General features: G+C 32.8%; 2 protein-coding genes across 2 annotated transcripts; one reads left to right on the forward strand and one right to left on the reverse strand.

The window, feature by feature from the left end:
- Positions 1–5398: 5398 nt before the first annotated feature.
- LOC108832454 (cytochrome c1 1, heme protein, mitochondrial) lies at positions 5399–7834 on the reverse strand. Its single transcript, XM_018605938.2, has 8 exons — positions 7714–7834; positions 7504–7565; positions 7110–7327; positions 6569–6848; positions 6409–6480; positions 6215–6331; positions 6069–6134; positions 5399–5807 (listed from the first exon to the last, which is right to left on the reverse strand). The coding sequence occupies exons 2-8, from the start codon at positions 7561–7563 to the stop codon at positions 5691–5693; spliced, it is 930 nt and encodes a 309-aa protein (XP_018461440.1). The 5' UTR covers positions 7564–7565; positions 7714–7834; the 3' UTR covers positions 5399–5690.
- Positions 7835–9482: 1648 nt separating this feature from the next.
- LOC108832455 (uncharacterized) lies at positions 9483–10858 on the forward strand. The gene is made up of 2 exons (XM_056988597.1): positions 9483–10599; positions 10674–10858. The coding sequence occupies exon 1, from the start codon at positions 9740–9742 to the stop codon at positions 10571–10573; it is 834 nt and encodes a 277-aa protein (XP_056844577.1). The 5' UTR covers positions 9483–9739; the 3' UTR covers positions 10574–10599; positions 10674–10858.
- The last annotated feature ends 9316 nt before the right edge of the window (positions 10859–20174 follow it).

The raw sequence follows: 20174 nt of genomic DNA on the forward strand, positions 1-20174 counted from the left end.
AAAATTGTAATATATCTTATTATACAAATAGGAATACTGTAATGTAATTATTTTACATAAACTGATGTAATATTTTAAAATTAAAAACAAAATATATCATAGTTATTTGGTGAAGATTTGTATAAAACGGCAACATTGTAACAATTATATTACAAAAATGTTTTTAAATGGGACTTTTAACATGTATATATGAATTTGACAAAGTTTAATTGGTCCATCAATTGAATAATGAGACACTTTTATCTAAAAACAGTTTGACTTTGTTCGAGCTATGTGTGGACTTTTATTTTAGTCTTGTAGATACATGCTAAGATATTAGGTAATCTATCACGTAAACCTCTCTTTTTTAACTAAATTTCAACTATTAGATTGTAGTTAAGATATGTGAAGGTAAGATATCACTTGATTTTAGGAAAATAATAATAAAGCTAATATATCTTACCGTGATATAAAGTTGGCAAACCATTTATTTCATTTAATTTTGTAAAACAGCTGTGTATTATATGGCAGTAGCATGGGTTTGTAATTTTTGTGAAAAACTAAGAAGTAAATGCTATTTGTACTTCATTTTTAATAGTTTAGATTGAATGATTAAAATAGAGATTCCAACATGTTTCTTAATTTACGTGAAAACTTTTGAAATGTCATACAATAATAAACGGAGGGAATATAAGTTTATCAAATATTTAGTCATTTAACAATTTGAAATAAACCTTTAAAATTAATAAAATAACACTATTTTTATTTGTAAACGCATGGTCCCAGGGCAACGGCCCCTGTTGCCATGGTCAAGAGCCGGGCCTGCTCAAAGACTAAGACATAACCACCAAACAATCGACTTCTTTTGTCAAACGTATAATATTTACCAGTTACCATTGTATGAAGTATATTTTTCGGTAAAATTGTATGAAGTATATTTGCTTGCTAAAAAGAGACAACTGAATGGACAAAGTAGTTTCTGTTTTTATAATTATGTCCCAATTTCAATTTTGATGAATCTTCATAGAGATCAGACTTCGTATAGTACATGATACATAAACATTTGGTTTCTCGTTATTTGCTAAATGAAATATGTAGATTAGCAATGATTAATTATGTGACCAAAAGATATTATATGCAGCAACAACAATTTATAGTTGGAAACCAATCAGTGTTGTGTACTCTTTGGGTCCGATTGGTGACCATCTTGAAATTAAAAAAAAACAAATAGGAAAGGAACATAGAAAAATAAAATTGCAAGAATAAAAAAAAAGTGTTGTTCTATTTTAAATTTGACAAGAAACAACTTTTTCTTTATTTCTCTAAAAAAAAAAGAAATGATAGAAAATGATAAAAAAAAATTATTCCTTGTGAATGATAATATTTTTTCAGAAATGTTAAAAAATACATTATTCCCTGTCGTTCCTTGGTCACCATTTATACTCTTTGATTATTTGAAGTTTAGCTGTTTTTTTGATTGTTAAGAGTTTAAGAATGATTACGATTTATACATTAGTCACGACTAACTACACTAGTTGAATCTGTTGATCAATGTCAAAGAAAAATTGATCTTTTGATCTCCAAAAGGCCATATTGCCTCTTTAGGATAGCCATAAAATCGGATGATGTTATTTTATTCCATATGGTTGTATGGTTAAGGGTACAATATGGTTAATTAATTTCATAGATTCTGATAGAAAGTTGTGAATGATAGTACAAGATAACTAATAGTGGTATGTAATATACAAAGTTTAAAATGTGATAGATAACGACGTGTAAATTAAATTGTTATATCTTCGAAAATTATAATATGAGTAATCGGGTTTACTAATCTAGGTTTTGGAATTGGTGATGGTCCAAGCCTGTATGATCACTGGATGCCAAATTCGTCTTAAAAACTCATTGATCAGCACATAGATTTTTATTTCCAACGAAATTGACTATACATGGATTGATTGATGCATACGGCAAATTTTGTTTTGTTTTGTGGACAATCACGTTAATCAAACTCGTGATTACTGTTTTTAATACTGATAATGCTTAATTTCTTATAAATCCAATGATTTTTTTATGATACTTCTCTTTCCGCCACCACAACAGACACCGTATAGGCGTATATTGGAATGAGCCAGTAACACAAAAGAATATAATAATGATTTTTTAGGAGTGGTCATCTGTATTATGTATTTCTGAAATTCTATACTTATATATATATCACCCACCAAACATCAAATTTTCTAAAGTATGTGTTTCCTTTTTCTTTTGTGACAAGTTTGTACTTATTAGGAAAATTTTTTTTTTTTTTTTTGAAAAAACTTATTAGGAAAATATCTCAAGAAGAAAATGACATTGAAGTGTGTAACTTCATCTTCTACTACCATCGTGACAAGCTGTGATATATTTACTTGCCTATAGTATTTTTGTTGAAGGTTTAGTATATGTTGAGTAATTTGAGATAGTTATCGGGAAAACCAAGTAACGTAGTAATTTGTGCATAGCTGATCGTAAAACCAGGATGCATTATCAAAATAGTCAGAAGTCATGGTTTAAAGTGGAAGAGCATCTCCAACCCATAACACTATTTTTGTGTCAAAACCACACTATTTTAACGTAATTTTAGCACTAAAAAGAAGTTCTTCTCCAATCACAATACCAAATTTCACACTAAAAATTATTTTATAATATTATATGTACTTATCTTTTTATTTCTCATTTATTTATTTGTAAATTTTATTAATAAAATAAGTGAATAGTATTTTAGTGGAGTGAATAGTGTTTTAGTGTGGTGAATAGTGTCACACCAAATTTGGTGTGAAATTATAGTGTTGCAATAAAATGGTGTAATTTTTGCAGTCCCATTGGAAATGGTTTTGATGTAAAAACTACACTAAAATAGTGTTTTGCAGTTCCATTGGAGATGGCCTAACAAGGGTGCAAAAAAATGTTCAGATATTACGGGTTCGGAAACAAGATTAAAAACAAAGAAAAAGCCTTAAAATAAACCAAGATCTGATAATAATAACAAACTGAATATCTTTAATCGAGCTTCTAGCTCTACTGATACAAGATTCACGGGTGTGAATTTCGCTATCTAAATTTGAATTCTGGAAAATTTATATGCGGTAAATCTAGTATTCGAAACCAAAAACCGTTCACAGTGATCCACATGGTGACCAGTACAAACTAAGTATTTGATCGTTTCGGTCTCTAGGCTGGACCACTTCGGTGGAACCAAGACATTCAGTTATTAAAAAAAAACTGAATATCTTAGGGGAAAAAATGGTGGCATGGAGTTTTTAGTTTTAGAGGAGTTTTAAGCCTCTTAATTTTTAATTTTTAACTTTGACCAAAAAATTTCTAACAATAATTTAAGCCTCTTATAAAAAAAAGGAAAAGAAATGATCGCATGGGCAATGCGTTTTTTCGGTTCAGGAATCAAGACTCAAGACAATGCACAAGGAATCAGGAAAAAGTCCAAACAAAATCGAGAAAGTAGAAACAGTAAAAGTTGAAGGTGTGTCATGTGTGATTGTGATGGCCACTTCTGATGGTTCACGATTTTAGAGGTATCTAGTTTTGTTTGGTTAAACAGAATTCAAAGAACCCCTAAATTGACATGCAAAACTACTAGAGATGTATGCATTCTGAAATTAGGTTTGAACTTATTTTCTTAAAAGCGGACTAGCTAAATTAGAATTAGTTTATCTAACCAAAATAACATTTACTAGGAACTGATCTGAACCAAATAAAAATCAACTAAACTTTGTCTTTGCATTTTAAAACTAATACAATGTTGTTATCTGTTTAGCTACCATTATCATAGAGAAAGATTTTTAAATAGATACCATAATATGGGTTAACCTAAGGATTAATCACTATGAGGTTTATGAAAATCCGTGTTCTCTTAAAAAATTGAATTCAGACAGAGTTTACTCGGAGACCATAAACCCTAGCCATCCTTCTCTCTCCGCGCGTCTCTCTCTTTTCTTTCTCCCCGCCGGCCGCTCTCCCTCCCTCTCTCCTCCTCGCTTGTGCCGTGGTGGTGGTGTCGCCGATCGGTGGTGGTGGTGATTCAGATCTCGATCTCTTCGTCTCTTGTTTCCAGATCCAGATCTAAGCTAAGGTGTGATGAGCAGTACATTCATCTAGAGATAGAGTTTGTTTAGGATTGTGTCTAGGCTTAGATTGATTGAAAAGCTGCCACCTTTAGATTGAAACTTGATCACCCAATGTCAATTCCCTAATCCCATGAGTCCTCTTGCTTCATATTGAGAAACAAAGATCATTTCTTTATTGCATTTCTACTCTAGTTTTTAGTTCACTTCACTTCACTCAATTGGTTGCACTTAGATTAAGTATAGACTTGCATTCCCTTTGCATTAGAATCACTTAGGATTGGTTCGACAATCTTTTATACTACATCATTTGATTAGGAGCCTTGAAAACTCCTAGCATCAAATTAACTGGGTATTTCCCATGTTTCCAGAACCGGAAGAGCAGTACAGAGAATTTCCGTTCGGGTACCCTCACGAACATACAGTAAAGCGTAAGGTGTTCGTGAAGGTATCTGAACGGAAATTCTATGTACTGCTCTTCCGGTTCGAATCATGAGAGCAAGATGGGTTTGAATCACTCCACTTTAGCCTAGATCTGTATATGGATCTGGAAACAAGAAACAAAGAGATCGAGATCTCAATCACCACCACCACACCACACAGCACCAACAAGGAGGAGAGAGGGAGGGAGAGCGGCTGGCGAGGAAAGAGAGAGGGAGAGCGGCCGGCGAGGAAAGAGAGGGATGACTAGAGTTTTTGGTTTCCAGGAAATCTCTGCATAGTTCCGTTTCAGTTTATGAATGAAATAAAAAAAAAGAAACCACAGCTCTTTTTATAGGGAAAAGATAAAAAAACCTAGGTTTTAGACAATCGGGCCGTAGAGAAGTCCATCCCGTTTAAAAAAAATTCGGGCCCGGTAGTGGAAAGCCCGGTAGTGGAAATGTTATAAATGGTTTCGTGATGCTAATAGTTACATTTGAATTTGATCGTAATATTGGAGGAGAACAAATAAGCAATGTCAGATTATTACCTTTTAACATTGGAGGATATCATTTGTAAAAGTTTTTCAGTGTAACGTGTTGTAATTTTGTCGGTTTCAGTTACTTTCCTTTTGCCATTTATATACATGAACAAGCTATATACCAAATCAAAAATGGTACTTTAAATCTCTCTTCTGACTTAAATTCATGGCAACAATGACAGGTTCAGTGCAAAAAATCAACGTCAATTGTTCAAGTAGATTCTGAACTACCTGTTGGGATTCCTGAATCGTACAAATATTTATGGCAACAATGCCAGAACGATATAAGAGAGGATAACAAACACTCAATCATAAAAGGAACAACACCGTAAGCAAAGCCATGAAACCGAGTACAGATGATATTATTTATTGAATAAACCGTGGCGTAACGGTCTGAGAGAAGTAACAACACAAAATGTATAATAGTAATCTCAAAAATCATGTTTGATTACGAGGCAACTTTTTTTTAATTTTCGTTATTATCCTCATAAAACTCCCAATAGATACTCAAAAGGAACAGAAGTTGAGGTCTTTCCACCTTCCCATCGAAGATTTTTATGTCACATAAAAAAATGGAGATATGTTTGCTGAAAAGAGGACTGTGTAGCCACTGCAAACCTTACTAAGCAATGCTTTTAGTTCACCACGTCGAGGACCAGCTTGCGGGACTTGAGAACGGACCATTTGAGTCGCCTGTAGTATGCTGCTTGGAGCAGTGCAAGAGATAGTAGGAATATCCATTTGAATCCCATCTACAAAAAAAAATTAAACTCAGCATTTAGCTAGCGTCATGTCCAATGAGGAGCATACAAGAGCTCAGCATATCTAGATGTTAATGCCTTAGTAGCAGACCAAGAACTAATTAGCACAGCACACTTGGTACAAGAACTAATTTAGCACAACACAGTTGGTACGAGAACTATTAAGTCAACTTGTCTGATTATAAACTAAAGAAACTAGGAACTTCGACTGGACATGCATATGCACTGGAGAGAAAAGGAAGATAAACCTACCAATTTCCTCTCTTCCATTTCTGGTTCAGCTGCCCAAGACAAGAATGACACAACATCTTTACCCATCTGCGCCGTAATTGACAAAACTCAAAAGTTAATATCATGACACTCAGCAAGCAAGACTGTCCACTAAGAGGAAACCTAACCTGAGCCTCTGTGGCGGGGACACCATCTTCATACTCAACAGCTTCATCATTGAGCATTTTCGGCATAGCAATTGCTCCCCCAGGGAAATAAGGATTGTAGTGTAACCCCTCTCTAATCTGCAACATCATCATGCGTTCTTTCACGACCAGCGAATTTGAAGATGTAAAATTGTAAGAAATGAGAGAGAAATTACTGAAATGCCAGCAGGAGGATCGCGGTAACCAGTCAGAAGAGCAAAGACGTAGTTTTGACCGTTGTGACGTGCCTGGCAGGCAAAACATTAAAACCACTTATTAGATCATTAACACAAATTTGCTACAGAAATTCAGATTCAAGTTAAAACAGCAGCAGACCTTAGTGATAAGACTAAGATCAGGAGGATAAGCTCCACCATTAGCAAACCTTGCAGCTGATTCATTAGCATAAGGCTGAGGCAAGCGGTCACTGAGTTTGCCAGGACGGGTGAACATCTCACCCTCGTCATTAGGACCATCAACAACCTCGATTTCAGCCGCCATTGCTTTGGCCTCTTCCTCAGTGTAGGCAACACCCACCAAATCTCGGTATGAGATGAGAGACATGGAATGGCAAGAAGCACAGACTTGCTGATAAACTTGATGCCCACGACGGATCCTGCTCATACAACATCAAACCTTCCATCACTTAACACAGTATAGAAAGCCAGAGACTTTTAGAGCCTAGCTCAAGTGTCAAAGTCTAACTATATAAAGTAAAGAGTATACGGACGCTAAAAGAGTGGTGACTAATATGTAGGAAGTCAGAGACTTTTATCACTTAACACAGTATACAAAGTCAGAGACTTTTAGCTCAAGTAAGGGGATAAGCATTTTTCACTTAGAGTGGTGACTAATATGTAGAGAAAGAATCACTAACGAAGCGTGGTCATAAGAGCTGAGAATGCCATCATGAGGCCAAGGGTAGTCCGGACACGCCAACCCATGCTCGGCCTCATCAGCAGATGCAACCGTGGAGAAACTCAACAGCCCTGTAACTCCAGCACCCAAGAGAGCAAGTGCTCTCACACCAGAAGACGAGGCAGCAGCATCCTCGTGAACTTTCTTCGAAGCAAACCACGACAGGACAGGAGTTGCCTGCCACGATTAATAAAAAAAAAACACAATGCTTAAGAGAGAAACTCCTTGCTGCAAACCAATATGAGTTATATGCTTGCTGACCAAAATACCCTTTGACAAGATTGTTGCATAACAATTAAACACTGTGTTATAATGTTCCAGAAAATGATTAAAAAAAATAAAAATTATCTTACGGCTGATTGGGAGTGAAGCTTCCTCCTGAGAATTTGCTGGATAACTCCTCCTCCAACCATCTCTGATAAATATACGAATCAGAAAAAAAAACGAACAAGCCCTACGAATCAGAGTCTACATACAGATCCGTACAACTAGCTATCGATCAAATGTCAAAAGAATACATCGAAGGATTCAAATATGAGATATACGAACAGAGAGAATCTCACCGGAAAATGAAGCAACGGGATCGGCGACGGAGACGATCGAGGAAGGAAGGAACGAAGAAGTAAACCGATAAACGAGAGAGAATGGGTGTTCAACGATGACACAGTGGCTGATGCTAAACACGGGACAGTTTCACCTTATTGGGCTATGGGCTAACGTTAAACTGTATCGGCCCAGTTCTTTTGTCTACAAAGATAAGTCCACTAAGTGAGAATTTATCAAGACACATATAAATTTTAATTTTAAGCACTCATTTTTTTAAAAAATTTATGGAGTTATCTGAACCCAAGTCCAAATAATTTCCTTATTAAAAAAGTACTAACGACAAATCTAGTTTTAAAATCTTGTATGAGGCTTAAGACTTAGCTATATCTTCTTGTAGACAGCAGCGAGGCATTGTTTTGTTTTAGCTATTATATCTGTAAATATCGTTGTCATGAACATCTCTTATTCGGCTTTACTCACCTGATGTAGGCATGCTGCATGCATATGGTCTGGATATATACAAAAGAATATTATATTTATGTATTTTCAAATGTGCGATGAGTCATGACATTACAGCTTTTTCAACTGAGAGATGGAGGACACATAATGCAATTTGATTGGTCGGAGATTACTATGACCAATAAGAGTCCTCCTCAAATAAAGTGAACCAGCATATTTTGTTTTATACTGGACCCACGCATTAACATAATATTACAAATCTCCGGTTTTTTTTAAAGGAATATAGAAATGGGAATCTACCAAAATTATTGGAGGGCTTGGATAACCAACCATGCGATAAAATTTATCATAGGGACTATGTGTATGCATCGATGTGGGCAGATGACATTGTTCTATTCAACCAATGCGTGTGCTCTGCGTTTACAATGGCCTGTCAATTTTATAAAAAAACTATTGGACCATATGCAACCATATAAAAAGATTGCTAAGTTTTAAAATATAAAAGTTAAGTGACCCGAACTCTAATGGTTATCTACTAGTATTGGCCATTGTTTTACAATCTGTAATGGTTGTATACATGTATGGCATATGCAACGTCGAAAGAAACAATGCTATTATTGCTTAAATGTGAGTCTATTGTAAATATATTTCATCAAATGATATTATATTCACGTTCAATTTTTTATTATTATTAATTAAGTCGAACCAGTTTTAATGTTTATAAAAACATGCATTTGCAATTTAAACAAGGAAGAGATTTTATACAACTATGACCGTCATACACTTTGAACAGATTTTATAAAGAACACTAAACATACATTTTGTTGAAAATATATGATAGTTTTAATTTACAAAAGAAAATATATGATAGTTTTCCAATATAAAAACTATAATTAGTTGTCAAGGTTTTAGCTAGATAAGAAGTTAATCATAAAACACAAGCTCTTTGTACATACATGTAGGTATATACCTACGCTTACAGTCGCACATAGAGTTGATTTGTATATGTGTATATATATATACCTATAACCTACCCCTTAACTATAGTCATATATAAACACAGGTGCGTGTATGTGTGGCGTTAATCATCGTACTATGTCGATATGCATGATTGGTTAACACGATCTTCAGAATATTAAATTAATAATAACTTGCAGGATAATTAACAGATTATAATTGTAGGAACTTCAACAAGAATTTGTCAACCTGGGACTTGTTGTTCTCTGAACCATATGTGCAAAAAAATAGTAGTTCTAAATCGTTATCAAAGTAGAAATAATATGGTTTTCTTGTTACTCTCTCTTATCTCAAGTAGAGAAGCAAATAAACATATTTAAATAAAGAAGCAAAAGAGATATAAATATGGTGCAAAAGATGACATAGAACAGAAGATGCACAGAGACCACCATCCAATGATTTAAATGTATATATGCGGTAACCCTCTAACCACGTGGCGAATTACCATTCCTCCTCATTTGCCCCCGAATGATAGTCTTTTCAACTCACCGGAAAGAGACACAGAAACACTACAGAGAGAGAGAGAGAAAGAGGTATAGTGTTTGAGAAGAGAGAAAGAGAGAGATAATGAATCAAGATGAGTTGTTAGGAACGCTAAGTTACGCCGGCAAGGCGCAGGATAAGGTTTCCATCGACACTCTCATGCTCCGGTACCGTCCGATCGCTCCAAAACCAACAACTGGTCAGCCATGCGATGACAACAAGACCTCATCATACGGTATGAGCAAACGAACCAAACGAAAGTACGTTAGGGTTTCAAAGAATAATAACATCACGTGTCGAAGAAAGAACAGATCTGACGTGTCTGATCATCGAGAACAAGCTGGAGCCGTGACACTGCAACTCATGCCGGAAAAGTCAGTTCTCACAGGCGACTCCACGCCGTTAGATCAAGATAGTCTCGATCCGTTGGTGAAAACGATAACCGGAGAGGAAACACGAGAAACCAACACGTGGACCATGTTTAACGGCGGCTTCACGGCGGAGGTAGAGACGTGGGTGACGGTGGAGTCCGTTACTGGCGTATCTGACGGTAGTTCTAGTTTTCATACAGTGGAGTGTACGGACGTTGAGATGGTGGATAACCTAAGTAAGGACACGTGTCCATCGTTCGTATCTGATGCCTCGAACCGAGTGGTGTGGGTAAACGAGGCTTACCGGAGAAATGTTTCCGGTGAAGATCCGTCGTTGACGGATGTTACGGTGTGGTTGGTGATGGAGGAGTCGACGGTGGGGATGATGTATTGCAACTACAGAGCATTCACGTGTAGGGTGAGGATGCAGTACACGTGTCGGGAAACAAAGTACACCAAAACGGTGCCGTGTGATGTGTGGAAAATGGAGTTTGGTGGCTTTGCATGGAGGCTAGATACAACGGCTGCTCTCACTCTCTGGCTTTGATGCTGGTTGCTGTTTCAAGCAGGAGGGTAAGAACTTTTAATTAACGTTGAGCTATGTGATCGAGAAGTGTGACTAATCACAAGCTTTTTTATCACTTTAGCAACTTTCTTTAGGCGTAATAGATTTTAGAGAAGCTTGAAGAAATTGAGAAAATAATATTTTCAAAAAAAAAAAAAAAATCAAGAACCAAGGTGATGACAATGTCGAGATGTATGGAGAAGCTAAGAATGCTTAAATATATAGTACATGTCGTAATAATGTCAAATGTTTATTGGCAAAGACAAATAGAAAGATGACATTGTATGGTTTTGTACTAATATCAGCTCCTATCTTTATTTTAGAACGGTAAACCTACTAAATATAACACATCAGTGTGTTTTAAGATATCAAACCGTTATTTATAATTGTATATTTCAAAAACTTTTATATTGTGGAAAACGGATTTATATAATAGGATATAAGGCATGTTGCAAAATAATTTGATCTTAAGCCAAAATATGTTATAGACATCTATATTGGTTGAGACTTGAGAGTCTTGAGACAGAAACATGAATTATGTGAGGACCCCTAGCCATTAGGTGTTGTACTTGGTATTAAATCACCTTCACTTCACTAAGTTTTTGAATCCCCAATATTGCTGACATATATACATACACTAAACAGTTACGTACAGTTCTATATACATATCTTAAGTTATACATGCTCGGCTATATCATTCAAGATTCTAAGTACAACATGCTCTATAGTATATTTCATGTCCTTGCAACGTGCACTTGTTTCTTCGCAATTGGAATACTCATATACAGCCTGTTTTATATGTACATTTGCATTTTGACATTTTCTATATACATGTGTTCTTTGTGAATTGTAATCAACATCATCTTTTATTCTTAATTAACCTGCTAGGATGCAGCTCCTTAATATGTATCCACACACCCATCATGTATTTTATATTTATAATAATAATAATAATAATAATTGTTTGTCAAAAAAAAAAATACTGTATTTATATTTTTACTATACGTATCCTGATTTCCATTTCTTTGTTTCTCTATATCGAAAACCTATACTTTGAAGTTCATTTATGTGTACTTGGCTATATATGTCATTCATATTATACTTCATTTATTTGTAATGCATGTACAAACTAGGAACGTTATATAAATTTGGTTGAATTGTTTGAGATTGTATTCGAAAAATATATGTATAGATAAACTCTCTTTTTTTTGGTCAAAGATAAACTCTCTTTAGGTGAGATTGTATTCTCATGAGCTCAGCTTGTTACAGCATGTGGAGACGCCTTATTGGTTATAGGCTGACAAATTAGAAAAGAAAAAGCCAAAGTACTAATGAAGAGGGAGAATAAATAAAGTTGTAACATGCACACACATATCAAGCATACACTTGGCATTTGATAAGAGAAAGACAGGAACCAATCAAAGTCTCCAGATTTCTCCCTTCAGCTGCTTCCGACAAAGCTGATATAGGATCGGTTGATTGGTGTGGTCGTTCACGTGTCACAGTGGTGAGCATTAAATCGGGCCGTACGTTACGTCAAGTCTTTTGTTGCTCTCGTGTATCGAAACAGTCAGTGCAATGGAATTTTTGGTAGAAGAACCGAAGAAGAGTCAATAGAGAACGAATGAGAACCTTTCACGTGTACTCCCTCTGTTCCTAAATATAGGATTTTCTACACTTTTCACGTTTATTAAGACTATAATAATTATTTGCACTTTATTAATTATTTATATCACTTACACACTTTCCAATAACTGTCTACCAATAAAGTTTAATCAGTTCAACTTTTAATAAAAAAAAAACCTCAAAAGTATACAAAACTACCTTAAAAATATAGAAAATCTTATATTGTGGAACAAAGAAAAACTCCAAAAATCCTATATTTAGGAACAGAGGAGTAGGTTTTATAAACTCAATCCGTAAGTGTGTCTAACCAAATATAAACATTTTTTTGGTAAAATATAAACATTTGAAACATGTTACAACTCTCTAGTGATATAAAACGGATGATTTTACATATTATTTGTGATTAACCGAGAGTTAGTGGGTATCAATAATTTTTTTATTGTCCTGTTATCTGAATTTTTTTTTCATTTTGAATAACTGAAAAGAATCTAAAGCTTAAATCCAAACCTGCTTAAATCACTACAAGAAAACACGCAGATACTGAGGGGACTTTTTCCTCAGTATGTCGTCGGAATAACCGTGTTCCGACGACATACCGAGGAAAAAGGTCCTCGAAAAAAACTCCTCGAAATTTCATTTTCCCTCGAAATTTTCTCGAAATTTTCTGACGGAATTCCGAAGGAACAGTAATTCTGAGGAAATTGTGAGGACGAGAGTTCGTCACAAAAGTCCTCAAATTTTCCTACGGACGTGGTCGTCGAAATATTCTGATGGAACCCTTTCCTCAGAATTTTCAAAAAAATAAATAAAAAAAATATTAATTTTTTTAATGAAATTCGAAAATATAAAATTATAAAATAAAAATTGAAATTGAAAATATATTAGATAATATTATTCAAAATTGTACAAATTAAAATATATTAAAAATTAGTTTTAATAAATAAAATTTTTAAAAATCCAAAAATAGTTTTTAATCACAAAAATATAAATATAAAAAATAGTTTAATAATTACTATATATAGTTTTTTAGTATACATGATTTATACATATATATATATATATATATATATATATTTATATTTATAAAAAAATTACAAATCGTTTATAAATATAGAAAAAGGTTTTTAAATATTTTTAAAATTTATAAAAAACGTTTTATTATTACTGTAAACTTTAAAAACGTTTTAATATATATAAAAGCAGTTTAATAATTACAAAAATAATTTAAATATATAAAAAGAGGTTAAATATATAAAAATAGTTTAGTAATTACAAAAAACGTATTAAAAATCATATACACATTTTTAAAAAATCAAAAAACATTTTAAAAAATCAAAAAAACGTTTTAAAACATGAAAAAGTTTTGAATTTTAACCAAAACACAAAATAAATCGAAAAAAAAATAAAACAACAATTTCATAATTACAAAAAAAGTTTTAATATATATAAAATAGTTTAATAATTACAAAAATAGTTTTAATATATAAAAAATAGTTTAATAAGTACAAAATAGTTTTAATATATAAAAAATAGTTTTAAAAAATCAAAAACGTTTTAAAAATTCAAAAACATTTTAAAAAATCATATACACATTTTAAAAAAAAAAGTTTTAAAAAAATCAAAAAACGTTTTAAAAAAATCATATACACATTTTTTAAAAATCAAAAAACGTTTTAAAACATGAAAAACATTTTGAATTTTACCCAAAACACAAAAGAACTAAAAAAAATATATTAACAACAATCCAAACAACAATCCAAACTTGAAAATCCTAAGCTATCCATTCAATCCTAGAATTTCCTTCCTAACAACCTAAATTTCGAGATCTAACATCCAAAGAATCGATCTATGAAGAGAGGAAAAGAAGAGAGATGAACTTACATGATAGGAAGAGAGGAGAGGAAGAAAGGAGAGGAAGAGAGGGGATTTGCCGCGCACAGGAAGAGAGGAGAGGAAGAGAGGGGATTTGCCGCGCAGAGGAAGAGAGGAGAGGCAGAGAGAAATGGGGAAGAGAAGAACGTAAAACCTAATTTATGAGACGTCCGACGGACACTGTCCATCGGAATTTCCTCACAAAATTTAATAAGATTCCTCGAAATCTTTTAATCTAATTTTCGCGAAACGTTTGGCGGCTAGGATTGCCGGGTTAATGAAAAATATTTCGAGGAAAGCAGGTTCCTCGAAATTTTCTCACAATATTGTGAGGAAATTTCGAGGAAACAGGGTTTGAAAGCAGGTTCCTCGAAATTTCCTCACAATATTGTGAGGAAATTCCGAGGAAACAGGGTTTGAGGTTTTGAAAATATCGATTTTTTTCCTCTATGTCATTTCTTATACAAATGTAATTCATACTAATGAGGTTTCTTTGTATAGATGATCATAAACAATGAAATAACACAATTACAAAAATAATTGTAAGTATTTAAAACTTTGTAATTGTCGCCATAAATTATACACTACCATGTACGAAAGATTTAAACAAAACTAATACGAAGTATAGCATATCCCTTATATATTATTTTAGGAGCAATAAATAAAAATAACCTTGTCTTCATGTGTGATTTACATGAATGCCATTTACACTTGGCAACTTCACATGCACTCTCACCACTTAAATCTAAGACCCTTTATTAGCTAGAATAATTACATGATTTGCCATCATCCGTCACATTATAACATTAACTATAATATATGATTCATTTAGATTTTCTAACCAAACAAAAAAAACGTTAATAGTCAATTCTATATGATTGTCGATATTTCAGTGATAGCAATGATATATATATATATATATATATATATAAATATAAATGTGTGCATACATATATAGTTTATATAACACATGTGACCACCACTAATGTTATGTACTTTTATAGTTCTATTTATATTTCCTCATACATTTATATTTACATATATATCATATATCGTATTATAAAAGGCTTTCTTAATAATAACAAAAAATATAATGCATTACTATGAAAATGATGAAACGATAATGCATTCTTTTTGTATGAATACATCTTTTTGATCTGTGATTATAATGTTTTCTCGAAATCAAGATTAGGTTGAAAATTCTATGATCTTTAAACTATGAAAGTATAAAAAAAATGCATTACAATGAACGTGTTAAAAAAAAATATATTGCATTCTTATTTATATGAGTCCACTTTTTGATCTGTAATATAATGTCGTCTCTCTATATCAGTTCAAAATATATATTTTTCCCTTTTTACTATGAAAGTGTTAAAATCTCTAATGGTTTATAACAATTATAATGCATTCGTTTTGTATGAGTCCAACTTTTTTTAAAAATTGCTGTAATGTCGTCTCTATATAAATGTTATATACGTTCACACATTCATAGTTAATGTAGGCTCTAATTTCATTCGTATCTCAATCAAATCCCTTATTAAATTTCTTTGTGTTAGTATTTGCATTAAAAAAACGTATCAATCAAGGTCATATGATATTGTGATTGATAAAACTTTAATGTTTACCGACTTTTATATATTTTGTTAAACACGATTTTAGTAACCAAAGGCAATCAACATTAATTTCCTGATGGTATGTGGTTTGAACATTTGAATTAATTTAGGCATATATGTACACGATTTTAGTAACCAAGGCAATCAACATTAATTGCCTAATGATATTAATTTATGCACATTTTCAATAAGACGATTATGGTTAGTAGTTTTTATCAAATAGTGTGATTGTTTCACGTAAGAAATTTTGATTTCATATCAATTATTTACCTATCATTTATTATCAATGCGTAGTCCATTTACAAAATAGAATTAAGAAAAAATTAGGAAATTTCTATCAGAATATCAGATTTAGGTAAGTCTTATGATACACATGTTTATATGAGCCCCATAATGTTCCAGAAATCGCCGCTCTCAGACTGAGGTAATACATTTTTCACATATTTTGTTAACTAATGTTTAAATTTCGCAATGTGATAAGTGATATTTTTATTTAATTCCTCATTATATGATTGCGAACGAAGGCTTCAACTGGTGATACTATTCACCGGCACTATTCACGTCCTTTTCTAAGAACTTGATGATCAGCATGATCATTTCTTATATTTTTATGCATGATTTTATTTTCTATTTTCATATGTTTCTTTTTTAACTTTTATTTGTTTTGTTAAATGAAAACAAATTGTACTTATATTATATTCACATCATAAGAAATTATATTGAGTATTTGTTTATTCTTATTAATTCAATTATATGATATATGATCGAAATAAATAATTAAATGAAACCACAATGTACGTAAAAAATACGTGTAGTTTTAATTTTTATGCATTTTAAATCATATTTCTTTTAATCAGATGTGATTATCTCTTAAAATAGTCTTATTCCGTGCAGGGCGCGGGTCATCACCTAGTGTAGATGGTAAAGTAGAAACGAATGGTATCTTCATATAATCTAAAGTATTGATTGATTAACTTTACTACGGTTTGTGTTGTTGAAGTAGGGTTCAACTGGCGTGGGAGGCTCCACGTGTACTATCGCTTTCGATAGTGGTATAATAGATGGGAGCCTCTCATTGGTCCAGCTCTTGGTTGTACCAAAATCTCATCACTATAGATACGCTATAGATATGCTGAGCATCATCCACAGGGAGAAAACCATTTACCCGGATCCGAGATCCAAATCAGAAATCCTTTTCAACGAATTAAATTCTTTTGTGCAGATTTGATGTTATATGGATAAATCAATTTTTTTCTTGTATATCAGTTTATTTTGGCAAGTATTATCAAGCAGTATAATATTAAAGTGAAATTTATTTAACAATTAGGTTTATTTTATTCACAAAACACTGAACACAACAGCGTCTAATCGGACCTTTGTATTCATCATCAACAATTTTCTAAAAATGTGGCCATTCCGTGGAAATTTGCATATTATACCTTTTTAACATATTATTTAACATAACAACATTATTAAAGTTAATATATAATAGCTATGTAAAATAATGTTGTTATGTAATAATAACAACATGAGATATGGGAGCACTAATCGGACCTTAATCTTTTACTTTTGAAACCAATGTATGAGATATGTATTAAACTGGGCTTATTTCTTACCAAATCAATAATGGAATGTATGAAATTCCCTACCCCAGCTATTTGTTCTGTTTTGTTTTCAGTCCAACGAAGTTCTTTACTCTCGCAAGTCGCAAGTGGTCGGAATGTATGAAATTTTTGTAAGGGAGCTCTTTTAACATTTCGAGTGATTATTTATGAGTGTTATTTGGAGCTACTTCAAAAAAATTTGTTGTTGAATTACTCGTATTACCGAACCAAGCATAGATTCTATTATTACTAACACCAAAATTATACGTACATGTGAAATTGTACTACAAACATTCGATTTGAGGAAATTATAGAAAAAGTGCTGCGTTCTCAAAGGGTATTACCCGAATACTTTCTAAGTACCTGATGAATCACAGGGCTCTGGAAGATCCGCACAGATTGATACCGAGGTCACTACATCCGAAAATTCAATCACTCTTGCATAATTCAAGCATTGATGAAGATCCTTATGGTGTCCACAGACTAGTCATTTGCGTATATAACATGTAACACTCTGAGAGGAAGAATTGTTTCACCGGCTCAAACTAGAGCTTGAGAAGACAAATATGGTTTTCAAGAGTGCTGAGAGATTAAAAACTGTGGTCACATCCACATTCTTGGGCTTTCAGGCGTCAGTTGATGTAACCTTGCGGAATTGCGGAATGGCGTTTTTACGCGATTCCGCAAGTATTTTACCAATCAAGAAAAATTGCAGTATGAAAAAAAATTGTGAAAACGCAGGTTTGCGTTTTTGCTGACAGAAATATAAAGAGAATTTTCATTAAGCGGAAAAGTGAGTTTTAGTAGATTATGATGGAAAAATTATATATTCACCACTTTCATGTTACTAAATTATATGTCAATACCATTTTTAAATTTTTAAATAAATAGCAATATCTTTTATAATAAATAGTTATATTAAAAATAAAGTTATATGATAATTTTTTATAATATTATCAAATTTCAATCTGTTATTAAATCATATTAAAGATAAGCTAAATATTTACATAAAAGCTAAAGTAATTTAAATAAATTTAAGTTATTTTCATATCATGTAATAATTATTTTCATTATTGATATTTATTTTTCTTATAAAAGGTGAATACCTTTTAAAGTATTTTAATCAATTAAATATTAATTCCATTATTCCACAAGTTTTAAATTTTTCCGTAATTTAGTTAATTTTTCGCAGTTTAAATATTTTTCCACGATTCCGCGATTAAGCTGTGGTTACCATCAGAGCCGTAATGAAACTAAACTTACTTGGCTATCTCGCGTGATTATCAAACATTACATGGAAAGTAGGGACGGTAGAGAAGAACTTAAGAGTCTAGTGTAATACTCAAGCCCATATGAGTTGTTGCTGATGTGAGACTTACATTTACCAACGCAATGACATATAACCCTCCAGGGTATGATGTTTACATCATGGGGGATATGGTTGGTAAAATTTTATTCGAAGCGCGGTGGAAAACTATCGAGAAGAAACTACCAGTAAGACCGCTTTATATGTCCCTCCCGCGAAGATGAGAAAGATGGCTTCGCCCATTATGTAGGGTTCTGTTGATATTATAGTATATCATGATGTTTGTACTTTGTAGTCTTTATTCGTTTTTACGATATGAATATTTGGTTGCCTAAATATCTTCCCGGTCTATCAAATTTCTCATATTTGGTTGAGAGAAGCTGCTCGCCAAGCTTTATTGAAGTTAAATAGCAAATATGTTAAATTACATTACAGGAGAGAAAACGTTGTACTTGCTCTAATGTTTTTTAAATGTTCTACCACCATATGTTTTGACTTCCGTGCAGATGGAGAAGCTGCAGATATCAACCAGAACTCGCAGTTCCTCGAGGACCTAGAGATGCTGAGTTGGAGTGCGCCTGAGCAATTAACTTGCTTAGCTGATGAAAGCAGCACCGAGAGAAATTAGATGCCCTTGGAAGTTCAACCTCAGAGGAATAAACCCTCTTGAGCAACTCGGACTGTTCATGAAACAAGATGATAATGATGATGAAGAACCCGAGGCTCATGCTGTTCGAAACCTATTTGCCAGAGACTCAAGAAATGAAGGTGTAAAAGCCTTTTTAAGAAAAGGTCCAATCAACATGATGACGTGTTGGGGATCGTTTTATTATGTAACCACACTAGTTTATAACTTTATATCTTTTTATGTAACAATGTCTTTACTGTCTAAGTACTTGTCAGTGAAATATTGAAAGAGGGAGCGTTGAGACTTGAGACTGTCCCATGGCTGGTTTTGTAATAATAATTGAACTTGGCATCTGTGATGCAGACAAGCCCGTCGCAACTACCGGAAACTATGACACCTTCCTCACCTTGTGGTTCAACCTGATAAGCAGAGCATGGAGGAGCTTAAAGCATAATGAAGTTCATATAACAGATATTATTTAAATAGAATGCCAGTTTCAAAACAAGAAAAGGGGTTCATATAACGTTATCCAAAAAAGTATAATAATCAAAAACAGAATCGTTTAGTAGATACCACAACAAAAATTTTATAAATCAATAATATTGATGCTATGATATTTTTATTAATTTATAGAGTAATTAACTTACAAAATATTTTATTTTTAAACTTCTATACTTAGGATATATTTTTATAAAATAAGAAAATTGATTCTACCAAATATAATGTTTTGATTATATTGTTTATTTATGTATATAAATCAAGGTTCTGAATCCGGTTTGGCGGTGCCTAAGCGGCAACTCTTCCCATCCGAAATGATTTTTTAAAATCCAATTTATACCGATTTAAACTACTGAAAGCGGTTTAAACTTTTATAAAATGGCTAAAATCGGTTTAAATTAATCTAAACTAGTCTAAATATATTAAATTAAGCAAT

This window comes from Raphanus sativus, chromosome 6, assembly GCF_000801105.2.
Source record: "Raphanus sativus cultivar WK10039 chromosome 6, ASM80110v3, whole genome shotgun sequence".
In the NCBI taxonomy this organism is placed as follows: Eukaryota; Viridiplantae; Streptophyta; class Magnoliopsida; order Brassicales; family Brassicaceae; genus Raphanus; species Raphanus sativus.